Below are 25,950 nucleotides of genomic sequence, written 5' to 3'. Positions count from 1 at the left end.
ATATTGATGTTGATATTCATGCTTTGGCAATCGCACTTCGCACTGCTACTGAGAATCGATTATGCATTCAACATGTCTTCAGAAGCAACTCTGATCTTCCCAATGTGCTTAATTTCAACGATAATCCTGTTACCTGGCGCCTCTCCCCTGCAATTTTACATGTAAACCTTCTTGTTGAGAACGTTGGTACCCTAAAGATCATTGATATTCCCTGAACTTGGATGGATCCTGCCTCCAAACTTGTTGTTCCTGGAGCTAATCTTCATGCTCTCAATTTGTTCCTGTCTGGTCATGACCTTCCTCACTGGGTCATGAAGAGCTTTTGCAATGCTAGGTTCTCATTTTAATTTCAGTATTTGGTTTTGTTGTGGTTTCCCTTGTTTTGTACTCTTTTTATTCTATAAATTAGCCCTTGGGGTTCTTTCTTTCTTCCAAAAAAAAAAAACATAAAGTGAATATTACATATGCACATAAAGTCATCATGTCAACCAATAGAAAACATTGTATTGTGATCATCTAGAATTAAATACTTCACTCTAACATAAGGAGGTTGAAGCCCCGACATTTACATATATCATCCAATACAGACCCCATCCAATCAAGACAATAAACTCTATAGCGCAAGTTTTTTTCTTATACCTAGAAGGCTTACAACAAAAATCACTTACATAACTAAGCATAAACAATAAGAAACTCATGATAAAACAGCTCACACTTTCAGTAAGGGATAATGGGAGCTTCTCATTCAACCTCCAATGGGGTTTTTTTGCTCAACTTTCCACTAGATTCTAATGACCACATCATAGATGCATTACATGCAACGACATCTTCCATAGATTGAAATCTTAGCTATTAAGGAAGTAAAAAAAAAAATTATGTTTATGTGAAGTGTTTAAAATTATGCCCCAAAGGAGAAGAGAAGAGATGGTGGAGAGAAGAAGTTAGTGAGGTAAAAAAAAAAAGTCAAGGTGAATAACTCATGCTTTGACCAATATGACCTAGCGGCAAACTTTCCTCAAAAGGCATCCAAAGGGCTAGTATCTAGTCTCTATTTTAGATGGTTACTTTATATAACTAACAGTACACTAATCTAAATGATGGATGTCCTTATGTATATAATCATTGCTATGCTCCATAATAATAACTTATATTTCAAGTGCTTTGTTTTCATTAGGTAGATTGAAAACTTCAATGGTGATTTGAAGACAGAGTGCAAGATAATTTTTATGTACACCAGTGAAACCAATAAGAATTATAAACTCTCCTTTCAAGATTCCATGTAAAGAGAAGAGTCTTACAAGAAAGTATACAAAGACACTGAGAATTCAAGACAAGGATGAACAAGATGTTTAAACATATGCACTGTACACCCAAACTTTCACAATTTATAGGTGTCAATGTTATATTTGCACTTCTAACTCTTTATTGTTACAGAAATCTACAAATCTCTGGCCTCCAACCAAAATCCAGCTTCAAAATGAACATTGACATCAGATGAAGATTTATTTGAACAGGGACAAATGCCAAGTTCAACTTTGCTCTTCCAGAAAGAAGAAAATCACCGACAAAATATGGAAGCTGAAAAACCTGAAATTCTGCCAAAATTTGGGTAAACAACCAGCTAATTGTTCCACGAAACGACATCCATTATCTATTTTTTCAGGCAGATGCTGGACAGGACTTTCCTTCCATAAGGGCTGTTCCGCAATGCAGGAATATGCGGCTTGATAACCTCCACGAAGGAAGCCCGAAAAGCAGTCTGTCAAATAAAATGTTTATTATGTTCACTTGATCAGAAACACTAAAAGATTGCATACACACAAAGGATGTTGTACCTTGCATTCCTTAAGAGCAGATTGGATCACATAATTACCAAAGGGGTCTTGGAGGATTTGCAGTAACATAGAGCTGTTCATCAGTTCCTGAACAATTCTAACACAGTGTTCCTCTCCTGCAAGTCTTAGACATTTCTCGACAACATTACTACTACATTTTTGCATGGAAAGGTCGGCGTAGTTTCCCTCTAGTCGGTCAAGTATCATGGATGTTGCCCATGGAACCTTTTGATCAAGTATAAACTGCACCACATAGTTCCTGCAAGTGCAAACGGTTTTCGGTCATTTATGAACAAGAGCACTCATTTTTCAATAAGAATGCAACAGGGTTCCAGTTCAGGAAATCCTATTTTATTAATGAAAATGCAGTAGTTGAATTCGACATACCCATATTGATCTTGAGAAAGAAAGAGAGAATTAGATGCGATCTCAGACATCAGCCTGGCCTTCCGGTCACCATCGGAATGATAGAGACACTTTTGAAGGACACAACAGCCTTGACGGTCGGTTGCAAGCTCGACACAATGAGCAACCGCAGCATCAAAGAGGAACTACAAGAAAGATGAAAAATATCCTCTTTCAACAACTGAGGAGAAAATATATATAAATTCAAGTAAAGAAGAAAATGATTTCCTCAAGTTTTTGTGATAACAAAATTTCCTAGTGATACATTTATATGTTTTGTCATTATAACCCCGAAGCAGAGACATTAGCAATTCAGCATGTGGAGAGAAAAATACAAATTTCCTTATCCATTTTGATCTGAAAATTAGAGTTCATTCGCTTTTGATCTTGTTTCAAAATAATCTCATGAATCACTTGTTATTGAATATTACTGAAGAAAATAAATGCTTAGACTCATCGTATTCAGAGACAAACAAAAGGGAAGATGCAAGACCCACTGACATGGAACACGGGAAGCAGCTTTACAATGAGTAGAAAATTTTAAATCATAAATGAAACCTTTAACACATTAGTCACTAATTAATAACCCACCAAGTAATAGTGCAAGAGGACTACTTCAGGACATTAATATCATTTGCTACAGTTTAATAAAGTTAAACATCTCATTATGGATTATGATAAAAGATTCCACATAAACTTTTTGCATGCTCCCAGGTGCCAACATTTTTTGCATTAAAATGCTATAGAATGTAATTGGGTCAAAACCACAAATGATCACTGATTTTAGGACTTAGATAGTGAAGCATAGCATCTAAAAGAAAAAAAAAACCAAGAATGTTTTATAATCAACGCACCTGATGAAGAAAAATTGCCTGTATAATAAAGTTCTTGCACCACTCCTAATTCAAACAAATATTCTTTCCAAATCAAATAGTTGACGAAACACCAATTGCCAGGAATCCTTAAAGACCAGGGTTTCTTTACCTTCCAAATTTCAGGAAAAAGGTAACATGCCTCATAAACTAAGATGAAAATATAGCTGTGCAAGGATGTTCATGTACATAGTATGTGGTATTTCATGACTTGACTCTCCTTGAGAGAATCTGTCTTTCCAATCTTTAAGATGAGCTTTTAGCAAATAAACAGGGGAATCAATAATGCACGATGCATGCAGGTAGATATGTATATGAACAATTTAGACAATTCAATAATTTTCAGAATATATAGATCCACACCTCATTGTATTCAGCCGGAAGATATTGCAAACATCGTTGGGCCACATGATTGCCATTTATGTTCTTTAACAATGCCACTACACGCGGCTTCAGAGAAGCAACAACCATTGAATATTGATCTGCATTTTGAAGAGTCTCGATTACCTTCTGTACAGCTCTGGTTCTGCATTTTGTTAAATAGTCATATATGTATATATATATATATATATATATATATATATAATATGCAAGAACAGATTGAGAAAAGAAGTATCAACTGCAGTACAGATCACATACCCATGCATATCACACGAGATTCTAAAGAGTTCCCCAGGCTTTCTGGTTACTATATTGAGTATGCACATTCTTTGACCCTCATCGCATACTTCAAGAAGCTTTTGAACAAGATAATTCCCAAATGGATCAGTCATGAGTTCAACAATGTGACCAATAATCTCAACAAAAATCCTCTCAATATCTTCAGGAGCACCTTCTGCAAATTTCTTCTGTAGGAAACGGCAACCAATCTGATCCTTTGCCATAGAGTAGATTCCTCCCAGGACATCATCAATGGAATTATATTTAACTTGTGGAGACTTTGGAGAAATTGTAAAATCATGATTGCTAGGTGATAAGCTTTGACAATTCAGACCATCCATCCATAATCCATTACTAAAAGCAAGGGGTTGTTCAACTTGACCATTAGAATGCATATCTCCATCCCTGTCAACAGTTGATTTCGATTGATTAACTCTAGCAGACCTTGATTGACTAGGTCTCAATGAGTTCATTCCATCTGATCTCGTCAAAATCTTTATGGGGGAAACTAGCTTCCTGTCCATAAAAAGATGATCATTGTCATCTTTAGCCAAAAAGGTTTGCTCGTTGGTAGATGTTTGTTTCTGGACATAAGGATTGCATTGATAAACGCCACCGCCAATTGCTGGAAACTCGGGCTCATTGTGCCTTTTGTAGAGAAGATAATCATTCCAATACAAATTTCCGTTGAAATGTTGGATCTGGTGGGAATCCGGAAGCTTAATGTATGGTTCGGTTGTGCTCCCAACAGACCTAATTCCCGAAAATGTTCCATTTGGGAATCCTTGCTTGTGAAGACATGGTGGGTAAAAGAACTGTTGATGCATATTATAATGCCCTCCTCCCTCAATATTTTGCCAGGCACTGTCATGTGATGGCACACAAGCTGTGGAATGCACATCAAAACAGTATTGTTGCTGGAATGCAGACGCTGTCAACTCCATTCCAGGAAAAGGAACACCAGGAAGCAATTCAAGAGCGGCATTAGTTTCAGCATTTAGAGGCATAAATCTGGAATTCACTTGAATACTCCGCTGCTGCTCTTGCCAGTTATTTTGCAGAACCTCTTGCCTTTTCTTCTTAAGGAACTCAGACTCATTTTGAACATCCATCCTCGAGACATACTTGTTGATTCCATTTATCCTAGTTAATGCAAGGTGTGATTCTAATTCAGGACAGGACACATGAACTCCATTTATCATAGTATTCGGGATTGAACAATTAGGCACTCCCATACTTCCAATTGGAGAGGCTAGTGATGACACTGGTGAATGATCAACAGCCGACGATGATAACTTATTAAAAAGGGTATTCCCCTCATCGAATAAAAAAGCGTTGCCAAAAAATGCTGATGCCTGATGCCAGTTATCCGGCAAATCTGAAGGAATTTTTTCAGTGTTCACCATTGATGTTTTCAAACTGAAATTTCCATTGCTTTGTGGATGCTGATCAAATGTTTGGCTCAAGCTACCATTCAAGGCTTTGTAGCCTCCATGAATTGAAGCTTGAGGAGAGTTGTATGACTTGGTAAATTTTCTCGAGGGTGAGGATCTTTCTTCTTCCTCCTCTACAGACAATGCTCCCAACTTGGGCAAAATGTCAGTGATGGCATGGTCTACAAAGTGAGGATTAGCAAGAGTAACATTTGGAATTTCACCAAGAAGCATCTCAAGCTCATCATACTCTTGTTCTGTTGCTCTTCTTCCTTCCATATCCATGAAACTTGTTCAGATTACAGAACAACAGCACTGATCAGCAATGCAGATCCACAAAAGGGTCCTTCAAGCCCCAAAAAGTTGTTTTGATGAGAGATGATCTTGCGCAATAAAAAAAAATCTCAGAATTAAATAAACAAATACAATGAATAGTTCAACAACCCAGAAGATTCACATTGCCATGATCATATCTCCGTCCAAATCAGTCAGAAAGAAAAAAGAAAAAATCAAAATCAAAAGGAAAACAACAGAGATGGCGAGTTCATCCTCAAAATAGAAACCCAAAGGACCAACACAGGATCATGGCCCTTTTTCTCTTTTTCTCACAGAGAATGCAAGAACACCATAGCATCCATTCCATGTTCACCATAAAAGATCAAAAAGGCACAGATAGACAAAAAGCATGAATCAATCATCAAAAAATTAAAAAAACAACAAAGAATCCCACAATTGAAGATCAAAAACAACCCACCAAAATCCAAGACGCTCTTCATCAGCATAAAAAATCCAATCAAAAACCCAAATCGAGGTCCAATGCGATCGCCGCCGCGAACCAAACCCAATCCCCATCATCCATTAAAAACCCAAAATTCTCAAAAACCTCCCCAAAATCACATCTTTTTAACAGACAACCACGAGACACACATCAATCACCCCAAAAAACACCAAAACACAGCCAAAGTACAAGTTAAATCTCATCAAAACGGATCAAAAGAAACCAAAAGGCGACTCACCGGCCAATGATGGAGGTCCAGCATCATAAATTCAAGAAGATGAATTGAAAGAGGATTATTTGGGAAATTTGGGAAGGATAATCAAAGGATGAGAATGGGAAAGGCAATGGAAAAAGAGAAGGAGAAGGAGAAGGAGGAGAGGATAGTGAATCTCCTCCTCCCTTGATGATCTCTACTCTATATCTCCCTCTCTCTCTCTCTCTCTTTCTCTGCGTATGGCTCTACTTGGTATGCAATTAAACATGGAGAAGTCCTTGTTCGGGTGTGAAGCGTGTGTTTGTATATGTTGTTGTGAGAGAAAGAGAGAGAAAGAGAAAGAGAAAGAGAAAGAGAGAGAACATGCCATGCATGCATGCATCCATGCATTCCATTGATTTTTTTTCATTGATTCACTGGGTTTTAGTTTGGGTTTTGGTTTGGTCTCGGTTTTGCAGTCCCTATTTTTTAATAGTTTTATTTTTATTTTATTTTTTTTTTTTAATTACAGTCAAATTGGTTGCAGAGTGAAAAACACAAGTTGTAATTTGCTGTGAAACATTTTGCATATAATTTTTTTTTTTACATCAAACCAAATATTTTTTTTATATGTAAAAATACCTACTAGTATTTACTGTCAACCAAACAACACCTACATGTGGGTAAGTTTTTAACCACCAACAGTCTATTGGTACAGGGTCTTTTGCGTAGGTGTTCAGTGATTTCTTTACATGGAGGTGCTTATCATGGGAATATAATAGTAACTCTTTTATTATAGTATTAGAATTTTTTGTATATATTTTTAATCTTTAGTTTTTTATGAGCTGTGAACTCTAAATCACCCCTCACCATAATACTAAAATCCGAAGTCATCTCATCTAATTCCAAAACTAGATTATTCCTTGGTCTTCTCTTATAACATTTGACATGTGTCTCCCAACCACACCATAAAAAAATAACAGTATATGTGTCAGATGTGATAAAGGAGGATTAGGGAATACCTATTTTTGGAATCAAGCAAGATAAATAAAATACCTAAAACCCGACAACCACTCTTTAAAGATAGATCTCTTTTAATGAGTGTTTTTTTTAACTGTTATATTTATTTTTATATAATTTTTTAATTATATATATTAGAACAAATATTTAAAAATCATAGTGAAAGTGTAGTAGTAGTTTTCATATTTTTCTCTATTTTTGTTATTTTTTTCAATTGTATAATAAGATTATTTAGATGTGAAAATAACTGAAATGTGTGGATAGAGTGGCCATTGTACTAAAAAATAAAATTTTGATATACTCTCTCATTTCAGCTATAAATTCTTGTTAAGTTCGTAATTTTTTTATATAATATATTTATTTTGTTAGAAAGCGTGTGCTTCAATTTTAGTGATTTTTTTATATTAAATTGGAGTGCATGTGACAATTTTTTCTTATTGATTTTTTTTATATGACATGAATTTTGTATTTTTTTTAATTGTAAAACTTTTTTTTTCTTCTTTCTCTAGAACATGGATGTGTTTTTATTTTTAGTTTGGTAAACTTTTTCCATAAGTTCTCAAAAGAGTCAAAACTGTAGCTTTGAATTCTCCCTGATACACCTAATTATTATATTTTATTTTTATTATTAGAATCTACTTTATTTTGATTTATTGATTTATAAAGAATGAGGCTGAAGTTTCTTCTATATTTTTCATCACAATATATTAAAAAAAAGGATTTATCTAATAAAAGCTAAATTGTGTGAAACAAAATCAAGACTAAATATTGAAGTAGATAATTTATTATATTCTTATTTATTATTAAAAAAAACTATATATGTATATATATATATATATATTGAGATAAAATGGCAGTGCTTGGCAGTCTTGTGCTCTAGAAGTTGGAAGGCATCATTTAAATGTTCTTATAATTTGACTGTTTTCTGATTTTGTTTGCTTTTGGACTTCTTTAAGCTTTTGGAATGGTCAAGGTTGAATAGACTGACAAGTGGACACCAAACTTGGCAGCTCATTCCATTTAAACACTTTTTTTTAATATATATATATATATATATATATATATATATATATTAATTTTTTATCACCAGATCATTATCAGCCACATATTCTAAACTAGTTTCAACAAATTACTGAACGTGCTATAAAAAAAAATTTAAATAAATGTTATTTTTATATAAATTAAAATTTAAACTGAAAATCACTTGCTTAAATGACCTAAATTTCTACTATTTTAATCAACCTTTTCTCTCCATCGTTGGTATATAATTATTGACTGGGTTAATTAATTCTAATCAATTTGAAATTTATTGTTATTTTATTTTCCAGTTTGTTTGGTTATTGGTTTTATAAAATGGAGCAAGTTTTTTTTTAATTTGATTTAGTTAATTTTGATGATGGTTATGTTTTGTTTATTTAGTTTCAATTTTTTTTGACTAACTGTTATTAAGGACTTGACTTTTTTTTTTTATTTTGACTAGGGAAACTAAGCAAATTAGTTCAACCGATTAACTAATTTAAGTTTTAAATATATATATATATATAATCTAAGTTGAGTTAGTAAATATTATGATACATATTAATGTATAATTGTTGTAATTATTTGATTTTAGCTTTTAAGACTAAATTGTTAATAACCAATGAAATTTTTATAATGTTAACTTCTTGTTTGACTAAGATAAACTTCTCAAATGAAACTTGATTATTGAATTGAAATTGACCTAACCCACAAAATACGCACACATTAATTGAAAACTCAACCAAAATGAATAGTTAGATATTATGATGGCAAATAAAGGTAGAATTTATTTATTTGATTTTATTTTTCAAGCATAATTATTTATAACCAGTAATTTTTTATTCATATAACTTTTTTATTTTGATTATTACTAAAATATTTTCAATTCATTAAAACTAGTACCCTGAAGAAATATTTGGTATAAGAAATAAGAGAAAAATAAGTCATTATTCCTAAAATAACAGTGTCAGTTCTCTCATTGTTTAATAGTAGATATTATTTATGAGAATAGCAAATTCGCCCATTAAATGATATTAACTTATTATTGAGATTTATTTTTATTTCAGGCCAAGAATAAATGAAAACTTAACCAAGATGGGAAGTTCAATTAAAAGCTTTCTAAATGTAGGGGAATTGTGAACATTGACAAAAATAATAAATAAATAAATAAATAAATAAAAATAATAAAAACGAAAATGAAAGGGGGATGACAATCACATGTCATAATGGAGCAACCATTTTTATGATGTTTTGCAAGGCTCTTTCATGGTTAGTTTGGTGGACATAAAAGTGGAAGATTTTCTCACATGTCATGCAATATTTAGCAACTTAATGTCTTCATTTTTGCTGTACCACACTAAAAATAAAATAATATATATATATATATATATATATATATATATATATATATATATATATAGAAAATACTTAATTGCTAAGAATCAATGGGATTGAAATTATAGCATCATCAATTCATCATCGATGACTTGGCGTCCAAATACCTACAAGATTTTATTTATTTATTTATTTTAAAGAAATTATAAAAAATGATTTATTAAAAAGAAAGCGCTAGGAAAATAGATGACAATTGCAAACAAAAACTAAAGGTTAATTTCTCTCATGTCCACAAATATTTGTAATTTATAATATTATGGGATTACAAAATCGTATACAAAAACTACTTAACATTTTTCGGGCTTATACGCGGCTATAATAGCATGTTTTAAAGTGGCATGTCATTGAGCTTTGATTCGATACGTGACCATGCTGACGTATACTGCACCTGAAACCGCCTTAAAATAATATTGCTATTATGACACACATCGCTCACAAATTTAAAAGCTTAAATAACTCGGGTTATTTATGACTATAGTATTATAAATTATAAATATTTGTGAACATGAGGGGATTCAAACTAAAGACAGAAACAATTGAAAAATCCATTAAATATGGAGATAGTAGAATTGAATGAGAGAGACGAAAGACAACACTGTCCGTAGAAAAATCTACTATATATGAAAACAATATAATCCGATAGGAATTCAGACTTGGAGCTCAAGTTATTATTGATGTTATTTGAAAGGCTTGGTATAAAATTATTTTAATGTGATTAAAGGTATGCCTTTGTTTATATTAATTAATCTGTGAGAAACGATGTGGGTAACTAATTATTATTAAAATAAAAATAAAAATTTATAAAAACACAAGATAGAAAAATACAAAAAAAAAAACCAGACCAAAATACAAATGCTACAGAGCAAGAAACAAAATTAATCTATTTTGAGAAGGTCTTTTAAGAAGCTATGCCAACGATTTATAGACTTGTGATGTATATATGCATCTTCTTTTTTGTCTTTAAAATATGCATAAAATGGAATATGTTAATTCATTTCTTAATATGATCATTTTAACACAGAGAAAAATAATATTTCAAAAGCAATAGTTTATCGTTTGTTTATTTATTTATTTTCATTAATTTTCCTCCCATTAAATCTTAAAATTTGGGTTAAAGACTTTTATTAAAAAAACTATTTACTTTGTTTTTATGAATTTTTATTATTATTTGACACTGAGATTATAAAACATGATAATTTTTCTATATTATGTTTGATCATTTTTTTTATTAAAATAGAAGTCTATTTTCATCTGTCTACATATGAAAATAATTTTTTATTTCGTATGAAGAATCTAATCAATGCAAAATAAAACTAAAATTCAAGAATTCTCTTAGTTCAAAAACAAATATTAAATATATAAGTTATTCTTTTGCCAATTTTTTTTAAAAAAACCCCAACACTTCAACACGGAAAATCATTTCTCATTTTTTTCTTCTTATTCCTATATATGAATTTCAACCACTTTTCAAGATATTAGACATCATGTATTTCAAAATACATAATTAATCCAGTTGATATATTTCATCCTAAGAATAAGAACTGACTTGGAGGAGAGAAATAAACAATATAATTGATTTAATCAAATATATAATTATTAATATATAATAGATATGGGAATCAAGAATAGCAACAATGTTCATCTTTTTTATAAAATGTTGATAGAGACCTTCATATGCTCTTCTCTTCCTCATTACCTTCTTGTCTTCACTTCAATATGGAGGACATAATTTTGTTCTAATAATTATATAACAAACCATATATGATGAACAATAGAACTAATTGAAAGAACAAAAGAGAAGACAAAAGGCAAAGCAAACTCCTCTATACATATATAAATTTATATTATGACCAACCTAAAATAAAAAATATGGTCTAAGATGTGATATAATCAAAACTTCGAGAGAACATTATTGAATTAATTTAAAGATAAATTATATTATAGAATGGCTTGTTTTAGTGCAAATTGTAAATAAGTGCTTTATAAATGTAGGATTCCGATGCAAAGCCATAAAAAGTGTGTTTGGATTGAGAGAAAGTAAAAAAAAAGGAAAAAAAAATGAAGATTTGTTTTCTTGTGATTGTTTGCATGAAGAGATTTCATAATATGGAATGTATTAATTAAATGTCTTCCATTCAAATCAATTTACTTATTTTATTTATTTATTTTAAGAGAAAGTTGCATAGATACTTTGATGATTGAAAATTAATTTATATAATTTTTTTCTGAAAATATAGATTGATTTTTTTCCTTCTGTTTTTAGATGAACAAATATGAGAGAATAAATGATATTTTTTTTTAATAAATTTTTTTTATTAACTTTTATAGTGAGAGGATGTACAAACAAATTAAAATTATTTGGATATATATATGTATAAGCAAATATCATTTTTTATAGAAATAAATCAGAAATTTTTTTATTATTTCTCTATATATACAAGGAAAAAAAATCTATATATAATTTCTCTAAAGATTGAAGATATCTTAAAAAAAATGTATTTTCATTTTTATAATTAAAAAATTATTAATTTTGTTTAATATTTTACTAATCTATTGAGACACCATGATGATGATATTGGCACTCCAAAGGCTACACCATGATAACATTGCCATCAATACCAAAGTTATTCATAATTATTATTCTCAATTTGAATATGAAAAATGAAAGGCCTTTCCTTCATCTTCTTGAAAACTTAGGGTTGAAGAATCATAGTGCAACAATGCAATGCTTTTGACTTGGTTTCCATGTTTGATTACTTTTGAGAATAAGAAGGCCAAGTCAAGGAATTCTAGTCTTTATTTCTTATTAACAATTAATTCAATTGCCTATTTCAATGCCTTGTAAGTTGGAACATTTTTCTTATTTTTTATTTTTCTTATTTTTAAAAGTTGATGATAAGGTTTTTCAACTTAAAATGATGCCAATCTTGAGTATGAGATTTGAGGAATGAAGCTTTCTTTTAATATATATTTTTTTTATAAAAAAAGAAGTGCACTTTAATTTACAATTGATTTTTGGATATGAGAAAATATGCTACATGTTAAGATTATTTTATTGGGTGTTTAGATAACGAAAAGGTTTTTAAATTAAGAGCTAAATATTCTTTGGTTTGGTCATTTTTATTTGTAAAATTATTTTTATTTAATTATTCCAATTTTTTAGCATTTATTCAAAATTATTCTAAATTAAATATTACTTGTTGACAAATATATTTTTTAAAACATTATGGTTTTTCCCCAATATAACCTTTGTTTTTAATCATCAAAATAATTCTATGTGAAATTTATTTACCAATATGGGTTTTAAAATATCACATCAAACATGTGATGAGTTGAACTTTTAAAAATACTAAAATATTGATTTTTTAATAGATACCATTTAAAAAAATCAATTAAAATATTTTTGTCTTTTTAAACATTTTTTAAGTTATTATTATTTTTTTAAAAATTATATTTTTTCAACCACATTTATTTTGGAAAAATATGTTGTTATTATTATTATTACAATAATAATAATAATAATAATAATAATAATTTTCAATATTTACATTTATTAAAAACATAATTATATTAAAAATTATTCTTATTATTATTAAAAAATTTGTTTTACATGTTTTTAAAACCTATTCATGGTTTAAATGGTTTAAAACTATTTATTTTTATTTTTTTAAAAAAAATATTTCGATGTGTTTATTATTATTGTTGTTGTTATCATCGCGATTTGACTCATAAAATCATCCGATTTTACGATTTTAACTATGAAAATCATGTTGAATCAGATACAAACTCACAAATATGTAAAATTGGATAAACTCGCATGTAAAATCGGTAAAATCTACCAATCTTGAAAACTCACCAAAAATTCAAAATTTTATCATAGTTCATTTTATCACTATCAAGAAAATACATATTCCAAGGTGTTTGGATGGATGGTCATGATTTTGTTCGTGATAAAAGAAAACCTTATCTAATGTTCAAAGAGGCCAAATCCTTGCCTTTCGGTAAGAGGGCAGCAGGAACTCATCTTCCATTCCAAATATTTCTCCCTCTCTCATCTTTTCCCAACTCCCATTTCGAATATTTCTCTCCATCTCCGAGTCAATGCCATAGCTTGCTAGTTGTCTTTCTCATTCTCTAAATGTAAATCTTCCAATTGCCCCTCTCCATCTTCATTTATCTTTTAAGTAACTTAAATCATTGTATTGCGATAATTTTTATAGGTAGTTACTTATATTTTTAAATTATCTAATTGTGTTTGTTTATAGTTATATTAATTTTTTATTCTTCTTCTTTAGTTTTAGCTTCAATTGTGAATTGACAACCTTGCACACAAGGTTTTCGACAAAATTTCTCAAAAAAAAATAAAAAAAATAAACTAAACTAAACTAATGGTAAGTTTAATTTAATGTTTTGATTGAAATTAAGCATGTATTGATCATCTTAATCCAAAATCCAAAGATATGAGAAAGAGATTGGCTTTGTGTATGAGAATGATTGGTTGGCAACTTTGCACATTTGTTCTATGACTTACTATGAGAGTGAAATTAGCGTTGCAACACTTGTATGCTTTGCAATCTCAAAATTAATATATAATTCTTGGTTTCTAATGTCATGCCTTTGGCCATTGATGTATATTATATATATATATATACACACGTTTATAGTGATTCTTTAGAAACTTCTTACATTGGTTTTTAGAGTTGATTAATTTGAGTTTTATGTATATTAAGAGAAGAATCAAGAATGTTTACATCTTGTGATGGATCATCTAAGGGAGAGAAATTTAAATAGAAAAATGCTTTGGGTAATAGGTCAGATATTGGTTGGGAACATGGTATAGATGTGCAAAAGAAAATTAAAGAAATGTTCAATGCAAGCATTGTCACAAGATCTTTATTGAAGGTATTTATCGTTTTAAACATCATTTGACAGGTACGTTTAATCGTAGCTGAGGATGTCAAGGAGCAAATTGCTAATATTTTGATGAGAAATATAGAAATTTCGGCAAAAAAGAGGAAAGAAATGTTTGACATTGGCGATGAAGTGGAGCAACCAAAACAAAAGGGTATTAAAACCAATTTTTAGTAATTAGTAAGATATTACGATTTTTCGATTTAATCTTACGATATAATTTTATGGACCTCTTATCGATCCTAGTTAAAAAAAAATGATTTCGACAACCTTGGTTGTTGTTGTTATCATTATTATTATTATTATTATTATTATTATTATTATTATTATTATTATTTATTTTGTATAGAGAATATTTGTTTTGTTATAGATTTCAAAGATATAAATTTATTTTGTACCTATTTTATTTTTAATTTTGGATTTTAATTAAAAATGACATGCATGGCACACCAGGTATACTTCAGGTATAGGGAGAATCTGATTCGCCATATAGATGTGTGCATGCTCCCATGATAAGAAATGACATGCATTGATGACACACTAGGTATGTTTCAGATGTAGGGGAAATTCAATTAGCTTTATAGATGACATGCATTGATGGTGCATCAGATATGTTTCAAATGCAGAGGAATCCAATTTGCCCTATAAAGTAGATATGTGCATGCTTTCATGATAAGAAATGACATGCATTGATAATACATAAGGCATGTTTCAGATGTAGAGAGGATCAAAGTCATCCTTTAGAGATATAAGAATAACATGTATTGATGGCATACCAGGTATGGTTCAGATGTAGAGGGAATCTGATTCACCCTGTAGAGTAGGTGTATGCATGCTCGCATGATAAAAAATGACATGCATTAATGACACACCATATATGTTTCAGAAGTAGAGGATCTAATCCACTTTGTATGTGCGCATACTCTCATGATAAGAAATGACATGTATTAATGGCACACGATGTATGTTTTAAATGTAGGGCTACTCCAATTCGCCCTATAGAGTAGGTGTATGCATGCTTTCATGATCAGAAATGCACATGCATTAATGGCACACCAACTATGTTTCAGATGTAGGGGGAGTTCAATTAATCCTATAGAATAGATGAGTGCATGCTACCATAACAAAAAATGACATACATCGATAGCACATCAGGTATGTTTCAAGTGCAGGAGGAATCAAATTCACCCTATAAAGTAGGTGTGTGCATTATGTTTAAAAGTTAATATACCAATAATTATATTTGGAAACACATTATGGTAATTTAATTTAAATCAAAAAAATGTATTTCCATCTCAAACTATAATTTTATGTCTAAAATGATCATTCTATTAAATTTTATTACTAACATGATTGATGGCATTATCATCATATCATGGAAAACAATTAAGAAAAATCACCTGACTTGCATATATTTTTCTTGAGTTAAAAATAAACTATTGATGCGTTAGTCAATGTCAAACATATTATTACAACAAAATATCATATTTTTGAATAAATTAATAAAATAACAAAGAGGGAAAAACAAAATAATTACTTGTCAAAATCACCTAGTTCAGATGATTAGCAATACTAATCCCATATTCTTTGCGGGAGTGATAAGTGACAAGAATTCGAATTCTATATAAAAGAATTAACTCTACAAGAGTTTGGACTCCATACGAACTCTAATAACTCAAAGTGAGGACCCATCAAAGATTAACTCTACATACATCTCTTAACTGATTTAGGGGTTTGTTCCCTTTGTAAAAAACAAATTCCTTAAATTTTAGTTCTAATTTTCTTAAAATTAAGTTTGATTTAAGAATTGCGGACGTTCTTAGAACGTCCGCAGTTGTGCACAGTAAGCACCACAAACTCATTAAAAGGTTGATTAGGTTTAGTTTGGTTTTTAAGTTTTTTTTTCCTGTAGATCTAGTAGAAATAGGATTTAATGGTTCAGATTTGTTCATATACAGTGCTCAAAATACTATGCATCTTATTTTTTACTGTGCTATCGTTCGTAAGCTCATTGCACAATTCATAACCGTTGGATTGAAATCCAACGGCATGCATCAATGTTAACAAATTTCTAATCTATTCATAGATTGATGTACTCTCTCTCTCTCTCTCTCTCTCTCTATCTATATATATATATATATATATATATATATATATATTAGAATAATCTATACATGAAATGAATGGCATTCATGCCATTCTATGATTATGACTAAGTCTATGTTACTGACTCACTTTAAAAGAACATATATTGGAAAAATCTATACATGAAATGAATGGCATTCATGCCATTCTATGATTGCATTTGCTTTATGACTAAGTCTATGTTACTGACTCACTGTAAAAGAACTCTGTTTCGGTAATCACTTTACTCCTCAAAAGTTCGGCACTTCATTGGATTCTATAGGCTTGTCTTTTATAAAATTAAGATTAACAGAGTAAAAAGAGCTTAGAGTTAAGTGCTTATCGTGTAACTTTAACTTCACATGATAAATGGTCAATTAAAATCACCATGCATTATTTTATCATATGATCTTACTTTTCATAAACATAAACGTATGGTCATGTCATTTCATCAATATTTTCATCTTATATATACCTAAAAACAAAGCAATAAATATTTAATCCAAACTTGATTGCAATAGATACAAATATTGTGATTAAAATGGTAATGAATGTGGAATAATGAATATATAAATAGATATATATGTATATATATTGGTTTTCTACATAAAATGGTTAAATATAAAAAGAAAATTTTAAAAAACCCAAATATAATTTTGGTTGACTTTTTGAATATCACCCCAAAGTCCCTCTTTTTAAAAATAGTAAAATATATATATATATATATATATAAAAGCACCAGCAGATGATTAACGGCAAAGGGAATGAACTTGTTATCCAATGCTTTTAATACATTTAAATATTATAGAAGTATATTAGCAATAAATGAAGATTTCTTTCAACTTATAAACCCCATCTTGTCTTTTTGCACCGGAGATTTTTAGTTGTTTAGATTAAAGCCACAACCGTCATTGTTAAATTCATTGTGCTAATCCCCCCAAATTATTCATATTTATTCTTAATCCACATTTTGTTCGGTTATAAACAACAATTCATCATTAACCCATTAATTTATATTTTTATCTTAATTTTTCATATTCTTTACTACCCGTTTTGTTAAAGTTGTCAGTTGTTTTAAGTCATCCTTATTAGACCCATTAGCTTGTTAGATTCACTTTTATTTTTTTTTTATTTTTTTCCCTCACTATCGTTTTATCTCTTATGCAAATGGATTTGATATTATTAATAGTGTTTTACAACATATATATAGTAAAAAAAAACAGAGAAAAAACATGAATAAAAAAAAGAGAATTGTTAAATATGATAGGAAAAAGAAGTATAATAAAAAGAAGAGTATACACCAATGGCCTTTGGATCAATTGATATCGGTCCCCTCAGTATAAAGTCTTTGCGTTTGGAGAGGACTCAGGGATCGAACCCTAAGAAAAAAAATATCAACAGAAAAACATTTAGAATGACCAAAAGCAAAATGAAATATGCACAATTCTTATATTATAAAAATTTAAAAATTGATTTAATATCGCAAGAATCGTAAATAAATCATAGATAAAAGTGTAAATGTAGATGGGCCTTTATATCCCTAAATATAATTATTTTGATTAAATAATAATAATAATAATAATAATAATAACTTTAAGGTCCTCATTTGTCATCATTTTCGTTGTGCCCAGTTAGCCCATCGATTTTTCTAGGCCCATTTATAAACTAGGCTCAACTTTATTACATTTATTGAATCACTTGAGGTTATATAAATAAAATAAAATTAGAGTCATTTTTTAGTTATTTTGTTTTTAATTAAAAAGACATTTAAAAAAAATTAAAGAAATAAATGAATATCACAAAATTTTTGTTCTTTTCAATAGCCGTAACTCGTTTGATGAAAAATACTTGTAATTATAATGTTGCCAATAATAATATATGAGAACCCATCATCTAGGGACGTCCCTAGATTTCAAATCTAGGGATGTCCATAGTAGCCATCAGATGAAAATCTGACGGCTCTTATCATTATGAACAGTAGAAACCACGTTCTACAGTGTTGTACAGTGATCATGAACAGTAAAAATGTGTACAGTGTTATATAATCAATCAACCATCGGATGATGATCCAACGGCTTAGATTTAAAAACATCCTTAGAATTGAAATCTAGGGACGTCCCTAGATGATGTTTTCTATAATAACATTTGAATCAGAACCAGCAAAGCAATGACCTCATCATCACTTCCTTCTCATTTCTTCTTGGTTCATTCTAGACACATCTTTTCACTTTTTTAAAAAAAAATCAAAGATATGCTTCTAAAGTGTAACCATAAGCTCAACAAATACTTTATTTCTTAATTTGAATAAACTTTGGAGTTTAATCTTGGGATCTCACCCAAAATAAACACTCTATATTGAAAAACAACTATCAATATACCAAAAAACTATTGGTTAATAATATATGCATGCATGAATATATATATCTACATATATGATATAAAAGAAATTGGTCTTCATTAATGCATGCACAAATTAAATTTAATTAGATTGGTATGTATTTAATAGAATGGATAATTGCAATAAGATAAGACGATGCATAGACAAAAACTAGAAGAAAAAAGTAATTTAGAGCGAGAAATCCAATACAAACATTGAATAATTTGTTTGAAAAAAACATTTTTATTTTTTTAATTATGTTCATAATTATTTTTTCTTCTAAAACCATCCAAAAACACACAAAAAAAAAAAAAATTAAAAAAAAACCCAAAATCATAATTAATTTTGCATAATATTTATCCTATAAACTTAATTGACATAAAGCTTCGATGTATATGAAGTTATTCAAATCATTCAAATTTTCTCATTTAAATTTATAGTACAAATAGTTCGGACTAATAATAATTAATCTGCTACTCAAAACTTAAAACTATAATGTTTTTATTAAAAAATAAGTTCAAATAATAAAAATTTAGGTCATTTAAACAATTAGTTTTTAATTTAAACTTTTATTAAAAACCTACGCTTGAGTGGCTTATCCAGTAATTGATGGGTTAATGAGTAAATAAAAAAATAACTATTTTCTTTGTTTGTTTATTTCGTTATAGTAAACAATAAATCAGAATGAAATGCAAGTGTTTTATATCTTATCAAAATTATGGAGATTGATTAGATTTAGAAGTGCAAATTATTGGAGAATAATTGCAAGTTAAGCCAACACAGAATTTGGAGTCATTTCATTTCATTAATGGTGCACATGAACTTTGAAAAGATAATTTACAGACGGATAATAATGAATCGTATCATATACTCCCACTTTGCATTGAAAAAAGAACCTTATAAATACATAGATAAAAAATATAAATATTAAAAAACCATTTTTTCACTAAAAAAATATTTTTTTATATATAATAAAATTCATTAATAAACCTCTAAAATTTGGGTTCATCCAATGAATAAAGGATCCAAGGAATACATATTTTTATATATTAATAAAATGGGCCGTTTTCATATATTAGGGAAAAAAAAATTATTTTTTTATTTTATTATAAACGTGCACAAGCCAAAAAGGACAATTTTCTTATTTATCATATATATTAGACATTTTTCTTATATATATATATATATATATTAATGAAGACAACAAACACATGCATACAAAGTTAGAATTAATTATTCTACCCGCTCAATCGAGGATGAGAGGTTTGAGCTGTGAGTCTGCACCCACAACTGATGATTTATTTTCTACAATAAAACTAAGTTTCGTTAGCTATGAGCCATTTGGTATATATATAATTCATTACTACAGGGATCCTATAAAATTAAACTTATTTTCATAAATAATTTAAAATTTTTGGGTTTTATATATGAAAATTCAAAAAAATATTAAATGGAAAATGAATTATAAGTCTTTGAAAGTTTCAAAACCGACCCGACAAACCTTCTAAAATATGAATTTTCAAGATAATTTTTTTTTTCAATTTATTCTATTTTACAAATGTACTTCCCACTTAATAAATATTTTTTTATATATATATAACTACATAAATTTTCACTTAATATATAATATTTTTTTCGTTTTATATTTATTTTTGATGTTTAATATCAGATTTTTTTCGTTTAATATTATGTGTTTATACTTAAAATACTAAACAGTATTTCGGTTATTTGGGTCAAGATCAACTATTTTTGGAATGCTCAAATTTTGTGTGGAGGATATGTGAATAAATAAAACTTAAAAAAATTGAAGGGTATTTCCAGAAAATTAAAATAAAAAAAATAATTAAAAAATAAAAATGAAAAGTACATGCGATGCAGGTACTATTTGAATCACGGCTTCACGTTTAATTTATCTCAAAACGAAGCCCTCACTCACTTCTTTGGCGGCTGCTTCTCTTATCTCTCTATCTTTCTCTTTTCTAGGGTTTTTCTCTCTCTTCTCCATTTTTGGTTCATATTAGGGCTTGGTGTTCCCTCTTTCTTGCTTCCGATCACCTGTGCTTCATCCCTTGTCATGGCGGCTGTCGGCCCGGCTACTGACCGTATCCTCTATTTTATTTTTATTTTTTATTTTTGGGCTCTTTTGACCTAGGGTTTTGGGTTTTGATGAGATTTATTGTTTTTTTTTTTTTGTTTGATTTTATTCCAATGTGTCTTTGTTGTTACTTGAGATTTTTCTCTAGGGTTTGGCTAGTTTTTACTGTAGATTATGATCTTGCTGATTGATTAAGCGGCTTAATTGGGGCATTGGGATTAGATTTAGAATTGGATAATGAATTTATTTATTTATTTATTTATTTTATCTTGCTGTGGATCTGGGTGAGGTTGTGGCTTTTATTTAATCTTTGATGTTTTGATTCAACACTTTGCTGTTTTTTTTTTCTATTTAATTGTTTAATGATAATTAGTTTTAACAGTCATTTGGAGAATTTAATCTGTTTTTGCAAACCTCTTCTTGATTGTGCGGTGGTTCTAGGAATTCTTTGCGTGAGCTTTCATGTCTGTAGGTTGTTAACTTGACTGTTTGATTCACAGAAGCTACAGATTTACTGCAGAAGTTGTCATTGGATTCCAAGAAGAAGACTCATGATGCTCCTGAAGTTACTGACAAGGTGGTTCCTTTGATTTATGGAGTGGTATCTTTTAGATTAGTGATTTAAAACTTCTAGTTTATAGCTAGTTTCGTAAGCTGGTTGGTGCTGATAATATTGATTGGAATTTGCTTTAGCAGGCTAGTGCTGATACCGGAGAAGTTCCCAACATACAAATTCCGCCCAGTGAACGGTCTGTGACACCGCTCCTTCAGGAGTGCATGGATCAGAGCAGGTGGTATTCATCCACACCTTATTACTATGGAGGTGAGATTTCTGTGTACTATTTAGAAATTGGATTTTTGTTGATTGTATGGGGGAGGATGAGAATGTAGGATTGATATAGTTGTTGAATACTAAATCTATCAAAAGTTCAGATATAAATACATGTTATAGTCATTTACATTTATCATTATGCGCATATGCTTATTCAGTGAAAATATGTTTTATCATGAATAAATTTGGCACCATTGTCATATGATTTTCATATTATACTTTTACCTCCCTTGCTTGCATGAACTATTTTGTTGCTTTCTGACCTTGTGCTCTTTTCTTGCCACAATATTAAGTTAAATATAAATGTCATTTCAGGTTATGAAGGTTTAGTGAACGAATGGGATGATTACCGTAGGGTGGATGTGCCACCTCCTGTAAGTTTTTTCCTCCTTGATGATTGGCTTGTATTATCATAATTTCATGTTTGGTGTGATACTGTATCTGGTGGCCATCGAAGATGAAATTCGGGTGCAAGGGTTCTGCAGCATTAAGGCACTTGTTTGGACTTAGTGTCTTTGATTTAAGATTTTCAAAACTGGGATCTAATAAGACTTGCAAAGGAGATGCTTCAGTGAATTTATTCACATGTAGATGAAACATTATTTGATGTTGCTTTCACTCTTGGCAGGGAGTCTACGGGGATATGTATCATCATGGTTATAGATATGCTCCTTACAGTCCATATCCTTCTCCCACTTCCCCAGTTCCAACAATAACGCATGATGGCCAACTGTATGGTCCCCCACATTACCAGTATCAAGCCCAATATTATCAGCTACCCACACCCCATCCAGCTTCTGGCACTCCCCACAAGCCTGTAACTTCTCAAGGGGAGGTTTCTACTACAGTTGCTGCTGAAAACCCTGCTGTACCTCTGGATACTGCTAAAGGGAACTCAAATGCAACTGCCAATGGGAAATCAAACAGCCACAGTGCATCTATTCAGCCTCGTTCAAACCACCAAAACTCACCACTACCTTCAAATGGTTCCTATGGCCGAGGATTTCCACCAGGCAGTCTTCTTTCTGGATGCCAGGATCCACGTTTTGGCTTTGATGGCATGCGATCACCCACCCCATGGTATGATGGCTCTGGATTGCCTGATGGGTATCAAAGAGTACCTACAACCAGCTCTGCCCCTTCAGCAATTTCTCACGTTGTTAACACTACCTCAGGAAGGAGTCAGAATCTTCATCCTCTTCCTAATCTCATGGTTTGTATTTTTGTTGCTGTTAGTTATTTTTATAACAAGATAGTTGCATGGTCATCTCTATATAGGATTTTTGGCTTTTCCAATTGATTGGCATGGCATGGCATGGCATGGCATGGTTTATCCTTATACTGTATAGCTATCCATTTGAGGGTGATTTATTTATCCTCACAAGGTGGCATTGTTTTTTTTTTTCTTTGAGAAACAACTGCATTAGTGATACATGATTGATGCTGAAGGTTGGAATTGTGTTGTCTTCCTTTCAGGGTTTGCACACACCAAGACCAACGTCTTGCATAGGACCAACAGCTCCTGGTTTTGTGAACAGAATGTACACCAACAATCGAATTTATGGTCAGTATGGTCAGTGCGGAACTGCTTTTAGGACTGGCCTTGGTTTTGGATCCAATGGTTATCATTACAGAATGAATAGCAGATGGGGTTCAGTCACAGATAAGTACAAACCACGGGGCCGAGGCAATGTTTACTATGGTTATGGCAGTGACGATTTGGATGGGCTCAGTGAACTGAACAGGGGGCCAAGGGGTGGTCATTTCAAAAACACCCAGAGCTTAGGACCCAATATCTCTATTGCAGTGAAGGGACAGAACCTTCCTGCAAATGGAAATGATGAGGAAGCTAGTGTAGCACCTGCTAGGGATCAGTACAACCGGGATGATTTCCTCGAAAAATACTCCAACGGCAAGTTTTTTGTTATCAAGTCTTATAGTGAGGATGACGTTCATAAAAGTGTCAAGTACAGTGTCTGGGCCAGCACACCAAATGGAAACAAGAAATTAGATGCAGCGTATCAGGAAGCTCAAAAGGTCGCTGATGGGTGCCCTGTATTTTTATTCTTCTCTGTAAGTAAAGCTTAAAGTTCTTGTAAGCAGTTGATTCCTTTTCTTCTCATTGTGTGTCTACTGAACCGTTTTACAATATTTAGGTGAATACAAGTGGACAATTTGTTGGTGTTGCTGAGATGATGGGTCCGGTTGACTTCAACAAAACGGTGAACTACTGGCAGCAGGACAAATGGAATGGTTGTTTCCCGGTCAAGTGGCACATTGTGAAAGATGTACCAAACAGCATCCTTAAGCACATCACACTTGAGAACAATGACAACAAGCCAGTAACAAACAGTAGAGACACTCAGGAGGTCACAACTTTGTGCTACTAGTTTGTGATCTGCTCTTATTATTTGGTGTACACATGAATATTGAAATCTCTTTTTTTTTGTTTTTGTTTTGCAGGTGAAGGTTGAACAGGGTGTTCAGATGCTTAAGATATTTAAGGAGCATGTCAGTAAGACCTCCATTTTGGATGATTTTGCGTTTTATGAGACACGACAGAAGGCTATGCAAGAGAAAAACTCAAAGCTACAGCAAATTCATAAGCAGGCATGTTTATTTTCTTTGGCCTTCTAAGTAGTTATCTGTTCTGCCCACTTTGCAAATTGGCAATTCATTTGAAAGCTTACCTTGCAGAAAGTAGTTATCTATTTGATTGTTTTAGGTGGTGTGTGGATATTTGCATTGGGCCATAGGATACAAAGAGATGAGAGTATGTCTAGAGTGTGTTTGGTTCAAGTGAAATCAAAAGTGTGGATTTATATTTTTTGTGTTCAGTTTGATGGATAGAAGATTGAAAACAAGGGCTTAGTTTTGAAAAGGGTGATAAAAATCCAAAAATTCTTTTTAGGGGTAACTATCGGGATAAGGATAAGACTATTTTGCCCCAGTCCTACTTTATTCTTTTGTTCGGATTCACTCTATTATGCTTTCCTCTCAATTATGCATTTGCTTCCAAGCAGCTATCTTCTTTTATCTGCTTCATTTGTATGACCACCATAGCTGTTGTTGCAGGTCACAAATATGAAAGCAATTGATGTAGTTGATGAGAAAGAAAAGATTTTACCTAACGGAAAGTCCTGGCTGCAAAAGCCCCTGGAAACAGTTTCAATTTTGAAAAAGGAATCTTCCAAGGGCACTCAGGCAGAACAGAAACCTCCTGAGGAAAATGGTGCAGCTTCCGTCTCCCAGCCCGTAACGGAGAAGCATGTTGTTGCGAATGGTGTTGCCAATACCTGCTAGCATCAATCAAAAGAACCAACCCCGAAACAACGGCAACCAGTTTATTTATTTACTTCTTCTTGCTATGGATCTTGCAGTTTTGACATTTCAGTGATCGGAAATGATCGATACGCCGAGGGCTGTGGACATCATGGATTGAATCAAGGTTGCTTGTTATGCTTGCAGGGGTTTGATATCTGAGGCACAAATTGTAGCTTTGAGTATGAGTGGCGGGCTGGCTTCATTTTTAGTGTTCTATATTTGTCTGGTTGGGTTCTGTTTGCCTTTTATCAGTTTTTGTTTGTTAATTTTCTTTTGTTTCTAGGGGCAGTGATTTAGTAAGTTTTGAGGGGTTTTCTTTCCTTCTTTCTTTTTCCCTAACTTTGTTTAGGTCCTTTAAGAGCAGGGATGCAACTCCTGGTTACACCCTTGTTTTTTCAACAAATCAGGATTTGAAATAATTAATGGCTTTGTAACTTGTAAGCCTGCCCAAATATTTCTCCTGGATCTTAATGAAACTTTGGTTTTATAAGCAGTGGAGATGGTTGAATATATACATATATATATATATATATTATTATTATTATATTATTGTTGGACTGCCATTGGCCTTGTACTTGATGGGCTAGCTCTAAATAAAAAGGACCTAAAAGTAAATTAATTAGTTAAAAGGACTGATTGGTAAATGAAAATCTTTATAAAGATTAATAGATAATTTTCT

General features: G+C 31.1%; 2 protein-coding genes across 4 annotated transcripts; one reads left to right on the top strand and one right to left on the bottom strand.

Moving 5' to 3' along the window:
• Positions 1-1,253: 1,253 nt before the first annotated feature.
• Positions 1,254-6,515, bottom strand: LOC120277847 (pumilio homolog 12-like). Of its 2 annotated transcripts, none has more exons than XM_039284682.1 (6): positions 6,222-6,515; positions 3,752-5,588; positions 3,476-3,638; positions 2,223-2,386; positions 1,836-2,094; positions 1,254-1,759 (listed from the first exon to the last, which is right to left on the bottom strand). In XM_039284682.1, the coding sequence occupies exons 2-6, from the start codon at positions 5,488-5,490 to the stop codon at positions 1,652-1,654; spliced, it is 2,433 nt and encodes an 810-aa protein (XP_039140616.1). In that variant the 5' UTR covers positions 5,491-5,588; positions 6,222-6,515; the 3' UTR covers positions 1,254-1,651. The 2 variants fall into 2 exon arrangements, with proteins under 2 accessions (XP_039140616.1, XP_039140617.1); XM_039284683.1 differs by having other exon boundaries at positions 3,752-5,551.
• A 14,409-nt stretch (positions 6,516-20,924) lies between these two features.
• On the top strand, positions 20,925-25,764 carry LOC120277308 (YTH domain-containing protein ECT4-like). 2 transcript variants are annotated; one of them, XM_039284100.1, is made up of 9 exons: positions 20,925-21,122; positions 21,616-21,692; positions 21,812-21,938; positions 22,263-22,321; positions 22,576-23,160; positions 23,424-24,020; positions 24,104-24,316; positions 24,411-24,557; positions 25,023-25,764. In XM_039284100.1, exons 1-9 carry the CDS (start codon positions 21,095-21,097, stop codon positions 25,248-25,250), a joined length of 2,061 nt encoding a protein of 686 aa, XP_039140034.1. In that variant the 5' UTR covers positions 20,925-21,094; the 3' UTR covers positions 25,251-25,764. The 2 variants fall into 2 exon arrangements, with proteins under 2 accessions (XP_039140034.1, XP_039140033.1); XM_039284099.1 differs by having other exon boundaries at positions 21,809-21,938.
• Positions 25,765-25,950: the final 186 nt, after the last annotated feature.

Source organism: Dioscorea cayenensis, chromosome 15, assembly GCF_009730915.1.
Source record: "Dioscorea cayenensis subsp. rotundata cultivar TDr96_F1 chromosome 15, TDr96_F1_v2_PseudoChromosome.rev07_lg8_w22 25.fasta, whole genome shotgun sequence".
NCBI classification, from domain to species: domain Eukaryota; kingdom Viridiplantae; phylum Streptophyta; class Magnoliopsida; order Dioscoreales; family Dioscoreaceae; genus Dioscorea; species Dioscorea cayenensis.
The sequence above is the reverse complement of the archived record's forward strand: the minus strand, read 5'-3'. Positions and strand labels throughout refer to the sequence as shown.